The sequence below is a fragment of the Doryrhamphus excisus genome, linkage group LG1 (genome assembly GCF_037039965.1).
Source record: "Doryrhamphus excisus strain RoL-2023G ecotype Guam linkage group LG1, RoL_Dexc_Guam_v1.1, whole genome shotgun sequence".
Classification (NCBI taxonomy): Eukaryota; Metazoa; Chordata; class Actinopteri; order Syngnathiformes; family Syngnathidae; genus Doryrhamphus; species Doryrhamphus excisus.
Genome location: NC_136357.1, coordinates 14,941,474 through 14,959,404, shown reverse-complemented (window position 1 = coordinate 14,959,404; position 17,931 = coordinate 14,941,474). Strand labels below are relative to the sequence as shown.

Genomic DNA, 17,931 nt, shown 5'->3' with positions numbered 1-17,931 from the left:
CCAAATCATTTCCTGCATTTATTTGTACCCAGCGTCATAAGCCTTTAGCTTCATTGCTAATCCAAAGCAAAACAGGGCGGGGTAACAGGGTAGGGTAACAGTATGGGTGGGGCAAAATCATGTTGTGTCCGGTGTGCACACAGCTTTAAGCTGTCATTTCAACATCAAACTTTGGTATCAAGGTGGGGGCCTCAAACTAGCGTCTCGCGGGCCGCATTTGGCCCACGGGCCGCAAGTTTGAGACCCCTGTTCTAAAGCATCAGGCAGTGAGGTTTACCAATGTACCTTTGCACGGCCGCACCAGCTGGCATCTGTTACACGTGTCAAGTTGGAAGGAGTGTTCTTTAACAGTTTGCAGCTTGTCCTTTGCCGGACATTAGGAAGATTACATCTTATGTTTGAAACCTCGAAGCATCCATCAAAGCCTTCAACGTGATGACATGTTGGATGCTGTGACTCTGCATATCATTCAAGGGAAAAGGAGTGACAGGCGGGTAAACAAAAAGGAAAAAAGTAATGGATAGAGAGACGAGAACAAATGAAGTGGAGGAATGCTAAGGAGAGTTTGTGTTTCTGAAAGGTGCCTGCTCGAAGCTCCATTCGTTATGATTACACAAGAAGGAATGAAGTAGCAGCCGTTGTGCTTGCCAAGTCAACTGCATAAAATCTTACCAGGATCAATCACGCATTTTATCCGCTCACATTTCTCTAATAATAGCCTCGCCCTGTTAGCTGTGTGGAGGATGTGCACAAAGCTAGTGACATGTCAGTGACTGTTTAGTGAGTGGAGACCTCCACCAAGGCTAAACCATAATGGTAGATAGTGCTTAGTTCCTGGTATGAAAAGTTACAGTCAATAGGTGGCAGGAATGCTGATGGTTCTTATAGAGCAGGGGTCTCAAACTCAATTTCCCTGGGGGCCACTGGAGCTGGGATCTGGGTGAGACTGGGCCGCATCGGGTTTTCCAAAAAAAAAAAAAAAACGCATGTATTAAAAACAAAAAATATTTTAAAAACTTTGCTTTGGTTCCAATTTTCTACAAGAAAAGCTCTGATAAAACATTCCACTGTTCTCAAATATCTTACTTTTTATTTTTCTACACAAAATAAGATGACAATTAAATAAACAAATCAAGAAAATCAATCAATCAATAAATAAATAAATATTATAATAATAATAAAACGGCAAATAATAAAAACTTAAGAAACCACATAAGTTGGTGGGTAGACAAATTATTTTTTTCAGATTAAAATGAACAAAGCATTATTAGAGGCCTGTAGACATGACAAAACACGACTATAGTCACATTTATTCATTCATTCATTCATTTTCTACCGCTTTTTCCTCACGAGGGTCGCGGGGGTGCTGGAGCCTATCCCAGCTGTCTTCGGGCGAGAGGCGGGGTACACCCTGGACTGGTATAGTCACATTTATTCTCTTTTTATTTACAACATATTGCGCAACTGCAGGGTCTTGAGACACATGCTAACTCGCAAACTAGAGAGCTAGCGACCTAAACGGTAGCCTTCAAGTTATTTCCTTTAAACTTAAATAGCCAAAAACTCACCACTTCCACACGGATAGGGAGGATAACTATTAATACCATACCATATTAATACCATACAGCATCCATATCAAACTTGCAACTTTCATATCAAGGCGGGGACCTCAAACTAGTGTCCTGCGGGCCACATTTGGCCCGCGGGCCGCGTGTTTGAGACCCCTGTTATAGAGAGTTCTCTCTTGGAACTTGCCACAATCCGAAATCCGTTGATAAAAATATAGGGGTGCACCAAAAATCAGAAACAATGGTGAGTTTGATTCACAGGAACATATGATCCAATTTCTAAATGATGATTTCACACTTCATCGTCAGGCTAACTCTTCCTCTTTGCATGCCCTGTCCCCCAGTGAGCCTCTATAAGGGATGAGCTCACATATGCTTTTTTTTATGCTTTTATGCTTTTCTTCTCGTGATGCAGCAATGATGTTTGTGCTTGCTTGCAAAAAAGTCTTGATTTTTTTTTTTTTTTGTGGCATTTTTGCTTGAAAGTCTCGGTGACTCAGGCTGGCGTGAAGAGGGCAGTTCCTCTGAAGTATCTTGAGAAAACTTGGCTTTCATCTGAGGAGTCATTTCAGATTCAATCACACTTGATCAACTTGGACGGCGTCCTGCGGTATTTATAGAAAGTTAAACGTTATGCGGTTATAAAGCCTGGCCGCGGCCCAACAATATGCTTTCATTTCTGTCTCTGCACCAAAGCTCCCAGTTTGCCCTCAAATCACGCCCAGCTGGAAAACCTTGATTAGCTGACAAAAAGACTTCTTCTGGTTTTTCCAGCCACCCAGATAAATTGAGACCATTGTCAGTAGTCTGTCGTGGACCATCTCAGTCCTGTGCTGCATCATCTTCTTTCATTACCTATTTACTTCTCTGCTTCTACTTTTGTGCTCCTGGGAAGAGTACTCATCATCCTTTGGAGAGCTCTATTTCACACCGAGTGAGGGATAACTCCAATTGTCAACCATCAGATTCCTGAACTATGAACCTTTTCTTCCTCTTGTTACAACCCCTTCTCCCCTTCACTCATTGATGTCATTGAGTCTGACAGTAAAAGCTTTGGGCTCCTGTGGTTGGTGACTGTGATCGTGTGATTCTTTGCGTCAAATTGTGTTTGCATGCAAAGGCAATAAGAATATTCCCGTTCACATGTTAATCTTTACGTTTTTCAGCTATTTATATAAAAATACAGTCGAGGCCAGTTGGAATTTCCCCCAAAATGTTGCCTCAGTTTGTGTACATTTCCTAGTGAAAAAGCACAGTACCGATATTGGCCAATATTTGCTTTAAAACGCTGATCAGCGCCGCCCTTGCTGCAGCATTAAGAACAACCTGTCACGGTCGGGTCACGAGAGCTTTGCGGTGCGACCCCAGGATGCAGGGAGCAGGACCGAATGCAGGAAAATATGAATTTAATGCTTATAATAGCAGCAGCAGGATACAACAACTCAAGACGTAGACGGACAAACTATAACGATCCCACATAGGGAGAAGCACACACCTGAACTAAATACACACAGAAATTAGGGACAGGTGTGGGTGACTATGGCAACGAAGGAAGATAGGACAAAACAGGAAGTTAAATACAAAATAAGAGCATGCAAAACGGAAACCAAAGCCCACAGGAAACTCAAACTCAAACTGTCACTTGGGAACCCACACAGGGCGTGACACAACCACATTTGACGTGTGTGGGACTTCCTGTCTTTGTGAGAGTGATATAATTTTTGCACCCTGCAAAACGTGCCTCAAAAAATGTCTCACCGGGGTGGCGCTTTGAAAAGCTTTCGATTGGTACGGCAATTATTTGGGGGTGATCACTTGGCAGGGTGCGGTGTGTTTGAAACTGATGTGGTCATCCATCAGACAGTGGCTAAAACCCCGGTCCCAAACCGCTGTGCTGGCAACTGTAGGCAAGGATTTGAGTGCATGCATACACTATGTAGCACTTTTAGTGCAGGATGAACTTTTGTTGGGTGCAGGGCTGCATCAGGCTATGGATGTAGTACATTTATACACTGCAGGTATGTGATCGGTATTGGTATCGGTCAATTTCACTCATAGATATTACCGGGATCGGTATCAGTAGCATAAAACCCTGATCAGAAGATCCCCAATTCCCAATCACAGTCGTCTGTTCTATGAGCCCACAGCGTGTGATGGTTGACTAGCTCAATAGCATGCCGCTTGCAGGCACTTAAGCCCACCTGGGTGGGATGTGTTGACAACAGTACTCAGGAACAAATTGAAGATTGGTGAATTGGTGCTGCTGGGAAATCCAATATCAAAAAGTTATTGTCAAGTGTAAGATGTTAAACCAGACCAGATAGGAGCAAAATAATACTATAAATAAATAATAAAACCCGCCTTGATATGAAAGTTTAATGTTAGTGCGGCCCGCGCAAGTTTGATATGTATGCTGTATGGTATCATGTACCCAGAAAAAATTATTACGTTTGATTCATGTTCATGTTAAAGGTTAAATAACTGTTAATAGTTATCCTCCCTATCCGTGTGGAAGTGGTGAGTTTTTGGCTATTTAAGTTTAAAGGAAATAACTTGAAGGCTACCACTTAGGTCGCTAGCTCTCTAGTTTGCGAGTTAGCATGTGTCTCAAGACCCTGCAGTTGCGCAATATGTTGTAAATAAAAAAGTATAAATGTGACTATAGTCGTGTTTTGTCATGTCTACAGGGCTCTAATAATGCTTTGTTAATTTTAATCAGAAAAAAAATTTGTCTACCCACCAACTATATGTGGTTTCTTAATTTTTATTATTTGCCGTTTTATTATTATTATATGTATTTATTTATTACTGATTGATTGCTTTTCTTTATTCTTGATTTGTTTATTTATTTTTCATCTTATTTTGTGCAGAAAAATAAAAAGTACAGTGGAATGTTTTATCAGAGCTTTTCTTTGAGAAAATTGGAACCAAAGCAAAGTTTTTTTTATTTTTTTGTTTTTAATAAATGCGGGGGTTTTTTTGGGGGTTTTTTTGAAAACCTGATGCGGTCCAGTTTCACCCAGACCCGAGCTCCAATGCCCCCCAAGTAAATTGAGTTTGAGACCCCTGCTATAAATGATACTATAAACCTGAAAATCTAGAAGCTTCTTCCTTGCCATCCATCATGCTCTTCTGCTAGTTTTCTTTAACTGCCCTTGTTACCATGGTGTTCATCTCAGTTCTTTTTTGCCTAGATCATCGTCCTCAACTCGGAGTGCCACTTTAAATGAATGATTCACACCGATGTCGAGTGGCTGCAAATACTTTGCTGTGCCCCCAGGAATCACAGCTGGAGTGGTGTTTGTCCTCTTGATGGCCACTTTCACAGAATATGTTCTATGGGCCCTCATGGATGCACAATTAATCTTATCAAAAACAGCATCATATGCATTTCAGACGGAAAATGATGGAAAATTGTGACTACCGGGTTGTCATTGCACATGTGCAGAACATGTCTACATCCGGGCGACCTCCATGATGAAGAGCACTTCTATATTCCGGTACAGTAGGTGGTGGTATGCACCTAAATGTTGGTTAAGACGAGACTTAAGACCAGGGGGGACCGAGCCTTTTCTGTGGTCGGCCCCAAACTATGGAACTCTCTGCCCTCCCAAGTAAAAAAGGCCCCCAATATCGAAAGCTTTAAGTCTCGTCTTAAAACCCACTTTTATTCTCTGGCTTTTAACTCGGAGTGAGTCATATGGTCCTGTGTCTTTTAGTTCTTTGTTTTTATTGTAACTCGTTCTATTTTTTGTACTTTTATTGCTTTGTTTCTTGTTTTTAATATTTTAATATCTATTTTATTATTTTATTTCTTAAATGCTTTATTTTTTGTAGTCTGTGCAGCACTTTGAAACTCTGTTTATAAAATGTGCTATATAAATAAAGTGGATTGGATTGGATTGGTTGCGAAGCAACAGCTTAGTAATAGCGTAGCAAAAAGTGAAGTGCAACTTGTGTCATTATCTTTTCACATACAACATGACCGCTTGACCGCAGTGTAATTGTACACAGCTGGTGTCATTTACTATCAGTGGGGTTTAAAAGCCCAGTGTCACCAAAGGGACGGCACTGGTTCATAGCGACTGACTCGTGTGCCCTCACCTGTGCTGTCACCTGAATTAAGTTTTTGTGCCTGTTGCCTCTGCCAGTTTGCTTAGTCATTACAGAGCCTTTTTCCTCTGTTTTGTTGCTTCTGCCCGTACTCAATAAAACTATTGTCTCAGCATCCTGGGGGTCATTGACAGCAGCCTGAGATCTGTTTATTTGGTGGGATCACCATTAGCTCTGGGGCTGCACAGCGGACGAGTGGTTAGCTCGCAAGCCTCACAGCTAGGAGACCTGAGTTCAATTCCACCCTTGGCCATCTGTGTGTAGAGTGCATGCGTGGGTTTTGTCCGCCTTCCTCCCACATTCCAAAAACATGCTAGGTTAATTGGCGACTCCAAATTGTCCATAGGTATGAATGTGAGTGTGAATGGTTGTTTGTCTGTGATTGGCTGGCCACCAGTCCAGGGTGTACCCTGCGTCTTGCCCAAAGTCAGCTGGGATAGGCTCCAGCACCCCCATGACCCTAAGGATAAGCAGTAGAAAATGAACGAATGAACCATTAGCTCTGCTCTTCAAAAAATGATTATTGGGCTATGGACCAAATCTAATCTGATTCTACCATGAACACCCTCAGTCAAAGACAGACCTAATATTTATCATGAATTACATTTTTCTCCTCCCTCACTCCACAAATGTAAGCCCTTACCACACTGTTTTATTTATTTACATTATATTTTTTTTTCTTTAGTCTAACACTTGTTGCGTGTTTGGGTTGTGCGCAATGTATTTCACTAAGCTCAACAAAAGCGCACGATGACGTCAATGAGTGCTCACGTGACGTCCAGCTGGCTCAGCATCAAAGAAACGCTACATTTCCTGTGAAATACATCCTGATCAGATTGGCCGGAAAAATCTCATCAGCACCAAAGTGGTGAGTCAGAGTGAAGTCGTCAGCCCCGCCCACTGCACCGCCTACAGCACGGATAGCCATTAATTAGTGTGATCATGGAGCATGCAACATGATGTTGCAGATCTGTTTGACATGCGAACTTGACTTTTATTATTTGGTGGTAAAACTGCAGCATTACATGAGCAAATGTAATTAAAGGAAGGAGGCAATGTGCTGTGTTAAGACTGCAGCCCATCCACTCTGTGCACCATCCTCATATGCAACCATTTCAAAATGCTTTTACTGGCTCACTATTCCGTTCATTTGTATGTTTGTAATTATTAGGGTTGTAGTTGTAGAGACACCAGAAAAGTCCTGGGATTAAACTCAACATTCCCATTTCATCAATAAAATCTGATGATAATTTATTTTAACATTGTCTTCTCACATTTTTTCACATCAGTATACATCACATATCACAATTCCACATGTCCAAAAGGACCAACCTGCAAGCTGTCTGTCCCCAACACAGCGGTTATGTGCTCATGAAGCACACAAACTAGTCAGGGCTCTACATTAAAAACCAAAATGACTTGCCCATGGGGAATCCTTAAGGTGAGAACTACTTGTCCGAACTTGCCCCATGTAAAATGAAAAGACTGCCATAATGATATCATCTAATTTGTGTGGCATCACATGAGAATCTCAAATAAAGATGAAATGATTATCATTTCTTGTGGTCATTTTCCTACATAGATCATGACGTTGCACGGAAATCTGAATTGTCAAGAGACTTCTAGGCACTTTGCCTTTTATAAGTTGTGCACCACAATGAACCATTATTGAATAAACACATTTGTGTACTGTGCACTGGTTCATCACTTTTTGCTGTTTTCCTTCACAAGTTCTTGAAGAATTCGACCATGTTGGCAGTGACGCCATGATAGATGTTTTCGTAGTCAAACGATCGGTGATTGGTTAATCGCGAACAAGAACAGGTGTGGGTAAAACGTGGACTACGGACCGTGGTCTAAATAAATGATTCTGATTGGTCCATTTCAAGATTTGCAAGGATTGGTTTGCAAATTACCGCCGGAATTACGCAGTCTGTGTTTTACCAACACCCAACAGAAACCGCTTTTAAAAAACTCTTGGCAGTATGGAATGCCAAAGTGCACTTGCCCGACGGGAATATCACTGATTGGATTTACTTGCCCCAATTTTGTTTTAAACTTTCCCCGGGCCATCGGTACATCGTTATTGTCGAGCCCTGCTAGTCCTGTGCTTTCAACAAGAAGCTTGGCGACCATAATTGGTGCAATAAATACCAGAAATAGCACAATCACACTCGCAATGGAAGATGCAAGTTTTCACCTGGTGGGGTGTGGATGATTGTGAGAAAGGGCAGGTGCCAGGACAGAATTATAATTGTAGCCAGTGGCTTAATTGTGCCAGCAGGGGTCGCTGTGGTTTGTCTGCAACATGTTCTGTTCCTTTGGTCCCTCTTGGTTGCCTTTCTCCATGAGTATCTCCCGTTTGTTTGCTGTCTGAACTTCAGTTCCGTTTCCTGTATGTGAAGGTTGGTCGCATGGCTGTTTTCTCTTGAGTAATGGCTTTGTTTAGGCCTCATGTGATTGTTTTGTGTAAATCGTTTATTTGCTATCCTTTTATTATATTTTTGCAAAGTAATTATTGTCTGTAATGTCGAGTAGTTTATTTGATTATTAACAGTTTCGTTTCCTGTATGTGAAGTGGGAATAAAGAGACTGTCAGCATCACAAACGCTGCCTGCTTTGTGGTCATCTCCATTCACCACACCTAATAAAAAAACACAACGCAGAGCCACGGAGGTGCAGCAGCCACGCCATCGAGCGGAAAGGGTTACATAATCAAGGAGCTGCTTAGTGATGTCAAGGGAGTTGGGAGCACACTCTGAACGTTTGACAATCTTGAACGACTCAGATAAGGCTTGGGTGAATGTGATGCGGTCGCAAGAAACCACAATTGAGCTCTTTGGCATCAAGTGGACTGAAGGCACAGAAACACCACCATCCCTACAAAAAAAAATGTAACCTACATTTTGTGTACATTTTCCAGTTTGCATACACTATGGCACATGTTTTGTTGTGTTATTAATAAAATCCATGAATCCAATCCTGTTTGCATTGTTTGTTGTGTGTTTAAAAAAGCCTAGTTGGGCTTCAGCTAAAAACTTTAGAAGTGTTGTTTCAGCGACTGTTCAGACATAATCATCAGGGTGATGGATGCTAGTACTTGGGCCGTACTCACTGGCATCAGAATCCATGAAGATGATGGATAGATGAACTCTAATCACTGCTAGCATCATCGACCAACAGCCTCTCTCCCCCTTTACAGCTCAGTGTATCATTCAGTCACTTTTCATACTCGGATTACCATTTTATTTTATATATTACTGTTGATAGGAGTGGCTCACAGGTCGCCTGAAACAACATTACAACAAAAATACTTGTTAATGACATGGTCGAGGAGTGGGAGGAGTAAAAATGATAGCACTTCCATCCCTGAGTTGTACTCGAGGAACCTCTGCTGACGTTTTTTTGAGAACTTGTCACAATGACGTTACTTCTTGTGGACATCCATACAACGCTGCTCCTTTTGTGCGCTAGAGACGAGCAAAGTGACCATCTATCTCGGCTGTGATGTTATTAAGTGCTCCTCAATGTATTTTGCACCAAAAAGCTTCTTCAGCCATTTGCAGCTGAAATGCTGCATAAGCGCTTTCATCAACAGCGAGGAAACTGGCCTCTGTTGCTTAACAGGATCTCCCACTTCACCTCCTGGCCTCCTCTCGCTCCAGTGACACTCAGCAGCAACAGTAGGAGTAGTCGCTCTTCTAGAAGGTGGCTTTAAGTGACCTTGGCGGTGATGACACGGGTAGCCTGATGGCAGAATTAGTTTCATATTGCACAAGTTGGCTTTTTAATTCCCCAATAAATTTAGTGCAAATGCTGAGAGATAATGTTACAAAGTTCAAATGGCAGCCTATTATAGAAATCCCCCAATACGTAGCTATGCATCCTAGTGGCTGTCAGCGGCTAATGGATGAGCAATCTACAAGCGTCCTCCCTGTCAAGAAGCAATATCCCTTCTTTTCGAGATGCAAATCAACTGCTGACTCTGGGCCTTATATTGTCGATGCATTTGTATAAGTAAATACAGTAAAGGTCACTGCACTTCTCACGCCATTCATTCCTTTTTTAGAAAGACATTCATGGAAGCGTATTATTGTGTTCCATGTGTGTGTTCAGAATGTCTGCTAAGATGAGCTCAAAAATAAACGTGCTCCTCATATTTTTTCACTCAGAACCTGCATGTCGTCATCGGGCATGGTAAAATGTTCCTTACATTAAAGCCATAAAACACACCGTGGTGAAAATATACTCATCCAACCTGAGTCACACACTCAACCACAGAAGCATGCTAAACTAAGCTAATGCCCGCCAGCTTCCATTCACGCTCATTAAGAGGAGATTCTGCCAACTTTCACCTGTGTTTATCGCCATTTCAACCTGTTTAGGTTGGAAGGGGGATGTTTAGTGTTTAGTGTTTAGTGTTTGCATAATATTTACAGTATCTGGCGCTCGCTGCTTGTGTCAAAAATCTATCACAGACAGCCCAAACTGACATTTGGCCAGAGTTATCGATGAGGCTGTGTTCATCAAGATGGCGGAAAACCAATGTGAGGTGCGACAGGTGTTCCTTGGCCAAAGGACTGGCCACCAATATGTTGTCTATGTCCATCAGCTTTTGGAAAGTTTGAGCTGCCCAAAATTCGCAAAAATTCCAAAAACCCAAATGAGGTCATTTTTGCACACAGGACCCGGGTGATAACCAGAGACCAGGATGTGCGGTATGGCATAGCATAGCATAATGATATAGCTAAGGCAGTGCAAATCGCCAAAAGTCGCAATGACGCATCCACCTTGGACACCATTTGCAGGGGTTAAGCCCAAACTCCTCTTTAGCTGATTTAGGTAACCTGCAGACCCCCCCGATTCTCGCAAGAAATCCTTCCCCCATAGGGAATAGGTAATGAAGAGCAGCTTCCTCCTTTCCTCAGGGGCCACAGCCACTACTAGACGCCAGCGTTGGCATGCAGGTGGGTACCCAATGCCGAGCCTTTGCACCGGACCACTGGTGAAAGCACAGATCTTTCTGAGTCACCACAACATCCACCACTATGGCCGCGCAGCAAGTAGAACCCGATCAGCTTTCTCAGCAAAGCCTTGCAGGAAGCAAAAGTGAAAGTGAAAATTAACCCAACCATCATCTGAGCCTAGCAGTGATAGCATATTGCCCATCAAATCCACCGTCATGCTGTCGCCCTCAACCGGCAAAGAAAGCAGTCTGTCCACTCTCTCTGAGCAGAAGCTGTTTGAGTGCGTCCAATTTCCCCACACATGGAGGTGCACTCAACAGCAGCGTGACATCATGTGGTCATCTGGTCGAGAGCACCAACGTCCAGGCAGTGCTTGGGGTCATCCATTGTGATCCTCCTCAAGTGGAACAGTGCTCTCTTATAAGACCATGATGGTGTGTATAAACTTGTAAACCCAGATTTGATTCCACAGTAAGCCTTTTTTTTCCGTCTGTTATTATTTTCCCACCAAAACATGAATTTATCTCAATACAGTATCTACTGGAAATTGCTTATTTTAGTTGATTGTTGGTATTAACACAATGCAGATCTGAAGTATGGTCTTCAGGAGTTGTCACTCTGCTCTTTTTCTCAATACCCTTCAACACCGGTGGAAGCTGTAGTAATAAGGTAGATGTAGATTTTTGCATGAGCTCATGTTTAAAGGGCTCTTGGACACACTTGGGGGTGCTCTAATGTGTCAGTGATGGTGTTTGCCGTGTTGAGATAATACAGCAAAGTCAGGTTCTTTTGAGAGTGAAAGAGTGAAGTGCATGAATGGTTTCATAAATCAGAAAACCGGTTGGGGTCTTTCCCCCTTCGGTTTCCCGCCAGCTCTGCTTTGGCAGCGAGCGGCAGCTCAGACGGTCAGCTCAGTGTGTCTGAGAGCCGTCGCACAGTGACTCAGGCTGCTCTCCATTTGAAAAATTAAACTGGGTTGGGGGGGGGGGCGTTTGGCTGATTTAAATGAGGCCCCCAGGAAGAAACATGCTGATCTCAGCACAACTTCTACAATCTCAATCACAAAGGAGGAGGTTGGTGAGCTGATGTAATGGTCCAACGCTGCCTCAGTGCTGCCACAGCCTTGGCACAGCACCATACACCCCCCCTCCCTGCCCAAAACCTCAGCACACCCCTCCCTCCACTAATACCTCACATAGCAATAACAGAATCAACAAATTCTACTCACCTTATTTTTACATTTATTCCTTATATCACGTTAGACAAATCATAGCACTCCTTGTTTCAGTCAATTTGATGGAATATTTCCTCGCTCATAATTATCTGGATAGTTAGCCTTTGCTTTGCTTTGCTTTGTTTATTAACGCCGAGAGCGCCCATTTTGTTTTGACTGTTAGGCAAAGTGATTGCATTGTAGACTGGAATTATTTTATCCAAGTTCTATTCCAGTTTATTTATTGCCAGTTTAATGGTTACGTTTTGCTGTTGTGTTTGCAACAGTGGATGATAAAATATATATATATTAAATGGCGTGCCGTGACACAGCATTCACACATAGGAGTGTCAAATTCATATCAAATTCATGCAACAGAGGGCCGAGACTGAATTGTTTACCACAGTATCTTCTAATCAAGTGCTGCCTCCTAGTGGTCATATAAAGCGGGACAATGTACCATTATAATAGCGCCACTTTATTATTATAATAATCATCGCTCTGATAAAATGATGCGCATCGTGTTGTAAATATAATTTTTAAGGTTACACTTCATTTACAAAATATATATTTCATCGGCAACGAGCTGACCGTCACATCCAGTCACCGATTTCCACTCGGAGATCGACTGTTTTTCCTGTGACGGCAGGACCAGGCTAGGAAATCGAGCAAAGAGGCCGGCAAAGACAGAGGCAGGTTACGCTAGCTGGAGCAAATATGGTGAGTTTGAATTGAATGGTTGTAAATTGTACAACGTGAACATTGTGCGTGATTTATGTGTATCATAAGTCCGTCTGCAGCTTGTTTAATGGTTAATCCTTGAGAATCTGACGGATAGCTTGGTCGTTTGCGGCTAATGTTAGCTTGCTAGCTCCGACTGCAACTGTGAGTAAGCAAAACAGTCTGACTGAAGGCTAACATTAGCGAGCAATGATGCTGGTTCTAAAGTGGACTGGAAAGCGTTACATGTTTACACGAATATCCCAACCAACGTTTCAAATTCGTTACACACGCAGTGAAATAGCATGATAGTTCGTCGTCATTTACGCAGACAGAAAAGTTGAAGGTGGAAAAAAAATTAGGCAGCTAGCAGCAGCTAGCATAAAATGATTGTGGCACATTTTGCTTTTGTTTTTTCACCGCAAAGCAACTTTTCTCTGTCAACTTATTGTATTAATTGAAACCTTGACATTTGATAGTAAACCTGATAATATTATATAACATGGTTTTCTGTTGAAAGACAACGTGAAAGAAATTGTATTAACTTTAGTTTACTGAACGCAACTTGAGAATTTTTAAATCAAAAATATAACACCGTCGCCAACTGGCATATGTTGCCAAATGGTTTAAAATTAAAAGTATGTTCAATTGAAATTATAACAGTTATAACAGATTTGTTACAGAAGACGCTCATGCACATAAAAAAAAATCTAAAAATAGCCACTGAAATAAAGTGAGCCATTCTTTTTTAAATAAATATAAGAAAAAGTTAAATAGAATATTTTTATAACAAACCTTGAGCTATGCTCAAATAATCAGCTAGGAACTAAACATAAAGGAGTGCCTGGATTAAGAGGATATTTTAAAATGTCATTTTCAGCAGGTTCATTCATTCATTTTTTACCGCTTATCCGGGGGTTGCGGGCGTGCTGGAGTCTATCCCAGCTGACTTCGGGCGAGAGGCGGGGTACACCCTGGACTGGTCGCCAGCCAATCACAGGGCACATATAGACAAACAACCATTCACACTCACATTCATACCTATGGACAATTTGGAGTCGCCAATTAACCTAACATGTCTTTGGAATGTGGGAGGGAAACCGGAGCTGGATTTCTAAGCCATTTTTCCACTGTTGCTTCGGAGACCATAACAATGTGATAAGGCTGCTTTTTCATTCATGAGGAACACAACACAAGCATGACAGGCACACATTCCTCATATTGTGCCAAGTTTTAAGGTGGTGAAAATGATTTTGCTAATGTTCTGGATTCGTAGTACCACCATATTAGTGAGTGAGTTATTGCTTATTCCTTGCTGACTTCTTCTACCGCAGACACGGTAGCCTGTTTGCTTCAAATAAGCCGCCGGGCTTCTGCTCCGCAAATCCCATCCATGACATGGTTGGTTTTGATATTGTGCTTAAAGTAAATCTAAATATTTTTAAAATATCAATATATCGCCCACCCCAAGCAACAAGGCAATGAAAGAAAGAAAACTAAATTTAAATTTAAAAAAATGGACAGAAAATGTGGCTAAACAGCTATTTGAACACACTGTGATTTGTGTACGTTATAACGCTGCACTTCGCCGTTGCCGCTGTGTAATGTATTTTTCTCATTTACTTTGTTGTCTGTTTAAGTCATTGTTTTTTTACTTGCATCTCGAGTTACTCCAGCTTACCATTATGAATTATTTAGTCACTTTTGGAACTCAAGCCCACCTTCTAGAACAGTGTGTGCCAGTCGTGTCGTTTCTGTGAGCTACAATTTATATGAATAATGGCGATGCAAGACAACTATGTAGGCCTCTCTGCAGCATCTTTTCAATAATCTATTTGTCCTCATGTGATAAATGTTTTGCTTTTATCTGCAGTTTCGCAATCAGTACGACAACGATGTGACTGTATGGAGCCCACAGGTAAGTCCGAAATGTTGATTTCAGTGGTGTCAAAGTGGGAACTGACAAGTAGTGTCTCCATGTTTGCATTCAGGGTCGTATTCATCAAATAGAGTATGCCATGGAGGCTGTGAAACAAGGCTCTGCTACTGTTGGACTCAAATCCAGAACACAAGCAGTCCTGGTTGCGCTAAAGGTAAGATGAACTTCTATTGGCTTTGTTTACATATTTGAAAAGCGTTTGCTTGCCACCCGGGTTTGGTCTGATCACTATCTAAGCTACTTATTATAATAAACTCACCACACCAAGGTAATCTTGATTCAGCACTTCTGTTAAGCACAGAGGACCCATTCTCAGTCTCTCAGCGGCAAAAAGGTACAAGGAGACCGCAATATTTAGTATACATGTGAAACACTGCTAAGCCATGTCAGGGGTCTCAACCATGGAACTGGTCCATGGACGGGCTAACAGAGTAGCTGAAAACTTTCACAAACAATTATTAAAAAAAAAAAAAAAATCAATACAGGTTTTGGAAATATGGGTGAATATTAGGGTTGGGCCAGTTGTACTGGTATAGATTTGTCCCATGATAAGAAAATGACTTATACTGGTATGAATGATAACATAAACAAGCCCGGCTTGTGTTTACATTGTTTTGAGAAGCAAAACACTTTACTTTTGTGTCGCTACCAACTTGTGGGAACGACTCTCTTTAACACCAAAAACTGACCAGAACTCGTACAACATCATGTAAAAAAATCAGAATTACCCTTCAAGGAAAACTGCCCTTTTTTAACAATTTGGAATAAAGGCCACCATTAAAACATCTCCAAAGCACCTCTAGCTGGTACTCACTCATAACCTGAAGGCCACCTATACTGGGATGTGGGAGTGTTCATTCCTGTACTGTGTATGAGGAAGTATTGATTTTGTCCTAAAACATAACAGAGAATTGAAAGATATTGAGTAGTTCTTTTGAGTACCATCATGATATGTCCAGCTCAGTGTTGCATAGCCAAGCACTTGTGTCTGATCCCACTTGGAATAGACCAGGCAAAGGAGTTCTATACAGAGTCCAGCAGTCCTGTCTGACTCTCAGACTCGCAGGCTGTGCTGTCTGCCAAGCCCCACTTCTTCATTGATGATTTAAGAGGTCTTGTGCCCCCTGTCCCAGGAGTGGCAACACTGGTTGTTTCATGCAGGATGTGCCAGTCTTTTGGGCTTCCTTAGCCTGCATGAGGCTAGCAGCCCCTGCTGTTAACAACAGGATCAACCACATTTCGTTCAGTGGATTACAGACGATGAGATCACATGATCGTGTGTGTGTGTGTATTTGTAGAGAGCTCAGTCAGAGCTGGCCGCCCACCAGAAGAAGATTCTCCACGTTGACAACCACATTGGCATCTCAATCGCTGGACTGACTGCAGACGCCAGGCTGCTGTGGTGGCTGACATCATTCTTCTTCATGAATGAAATACAGCCGTGTGTTTAAATCAATAACTAAAGCAGCTTGTCTCTTCCAGTAACTTCATGCGTCAGGAGTGTTTGGACTCCAGGTTCGTCTTCGACCGCCCCCTCCCCACGTCACGACTTGTCCATCTCGTCGGCAGCAGTATCCTTACATGTCAAAGTCACACAAATCTCTGAGTATGAGCTACTTTCCATTAGGGGCCATCATAGTGGTTTGGTTCAGATCTCTTTAAGGACGCAGTTCAGTTTATGTTGGGTAAGTAGGGAACGCATACTTCTTGAACTAAATTGAAAAATAAAATGCAAACTGCTTGCAGGTAATTCTTCAAGAAAAAAATTCTGCAACTTTAAAATTCTTTCAACTTTTATTCTTGTTAATTTAGGAGTTTTTTGTTCCAGAATTTCCAACATTTTTTCTTGTAAAAGGTTAGCATTATTTTCATTAAATGTATAATTTTTTGTCATATGGGGGGCTGGACTGCTGCATGCTGGGGCTTGGGAGCCGATGTGCCTCGGGGCAGGGGGACCTGCTGAGGGAGTTATGGGGAAGTTTGGTTCCAACACTGGAAGAGGACGACTTTAGTGGTTTTCGTTCCCAGAAGGAGGGCAGTAATAAATGACTTTTCGGGTAGGCTACTGTTTAACCAGCCATGTTATATGCAATTTTTTTTCTCTGAGTACTAAATACAAAAATGTTACAATGTGGACACCTGCAGCTTCTAGATTGGTGCAGCCTATATATGTGCAAATCTTTTTTTCTCTTTAAATTTAGTGGGTATGGCCTTATTGTCCGGAAATTAAGGTACTAGTTTATTTTATTGTACAATTACAACTTTTTTCCCTTTATAATAAACTACCGAATGTTTGTTACTAAAAAATTCTAGTACACGTACCTTTACAGCCTTACTTTCATGAACGTATTCAAACGTATGTCAGCTGTAAGGAAAATGTAAGAATTCTTGTAGAGAGACTTTGTTCAATGCATGAATTGCTGCCTTTTGCTAAAGAACCATAGCATTCATCCTTGACTGAATCCCAGAAACCCAAATCCCAACACAGAGGTATGGAAGGAGGCCCTACGGCGTTGGACTCCTCATCGCTGGCTATGATGTAAATTCGACTTAAAATAGTAGATTATGATGAGGTACTACACAACGTTTGTGTGACTGACATGTCTTTGTGTTGTCTCAGGACATGGGTCCTCACATCTTCCAGACGTGTCCGTCAGCTAACTACTTTGACTGCAAAGCCATGTCCATCGGAGCACGCTCGCAGTCTGCTCGCACGTACCTGGAGAGATGCATGGACAAGTTTGCTGACTGTGAGCTTCACTCCATCTAGACGACAAACGAGTAAACTTTAACTGGTGAGTGACAGCGTCTTTCTGGTTGTCAGGTAATCTGAATGAGCTGGTCCAACACGGCCTCAGAGCCCTCAGAGAGACCCTCCCCACGGAGCAGGACCTAACCACCAAGGTACCAAGCAGCACTACCTCCTAGCTGAGCTGTACTTCAATCGACTCAATGAATCTAATTCATCTTGTAGAATGTTTCCATCGGCATTGTGGGTAAGGACATGGAGTTCACCATTTATGACGACGACGACGTGGCCCCCTTTCTGGAGGGCCTGGAGGAGAGGCCACAGAGAAGGGTGATTATTATCCAACTTGGCTGCAGAAGCCGAATTGCCGAAGTCTGTACTGACCAAGCTTTTTGTGTCAGGTGGCCCCGCCCGCTGATGATGATGCCCCCGCAGGTGCTGCCGACGAGCCCATGGAACACTGAGGTGTCCCCGTCGTCATTCCACCCATCCCTGCCAAACATTGACGCACTTCCTGTTTCTCAGACGTGCCACCTGATGACAAATTCTGCTAGCATCAGTCAGTGCGATGTTTGCTTTTGTATGGCTCACATGTCAAACCCGTCAACAAATAAACTCCCTTTTTTCCAATTGACTGACTTTGCAACATTAATGAGGGCTTT

At 42.3% G+C, this 17,931-nt stretch overlaps 2 protein-coding genes across 2 annotated transcripts in view; one reads left to right on the top strand and one right to left on the bottom strand.

Annotated features, from left to right (window-relative positions):
- LOC131131491 (rhombotin-1-like) overlaps window positions 1-17,931 on the bottom strand; it is a 37,197-nt gene that overhangs the window by 3,423 nt on the left and 15,843 nt on the right. The window lies entirely within an intron of this gene.
- psma1 (proteasome 20S subunit alpha 1) lies at window positions 12,458-17,903 on the top strand. The gene is made up of 10 exons (XM_058076397.2): window positions 12,458-12,581; window positions 14,455-14,499; window positions 14,573-14,674; window positions 15,819-15,922; window positions 16,003-16,091; window positions 16,989-17,059; window positions 17,141-17,270; window positions 17,345-17,424; window positions 17,495-17,599; window positions 17,671-17,903. The coding sequence occupies exons 1-10, from the start codon at window positions 12,579-12,581 to the stop codon at window positions 17,731-17,733; spliced, it is 792 nt and encodes a 263-aa protein (XP_057932380.1). The 5' UTR covers window positions 12,458-12,578; the 3' UTR covers window positions 17,734-17,903.

Excerpts from the sequence above, each read along its gene's own strand:
- psma1 (XM_058076397.2), top strand. Across the intron at positions 17,060-17,140 it reads TCCTCATCGCTGGCTATGAT|GACATGGGTCCTCACATCTT; the intron begins GTAAATTCGACT and ends GTGTTGTCTCAG. Across the intron at positions 17,425-17,494 it reads AGCAGGACCTAACCACCAAG|AATGTTTCCATCGGCATTGT; the intron begins GTACCAAGCAGC and ends TTCATCTTGTAG.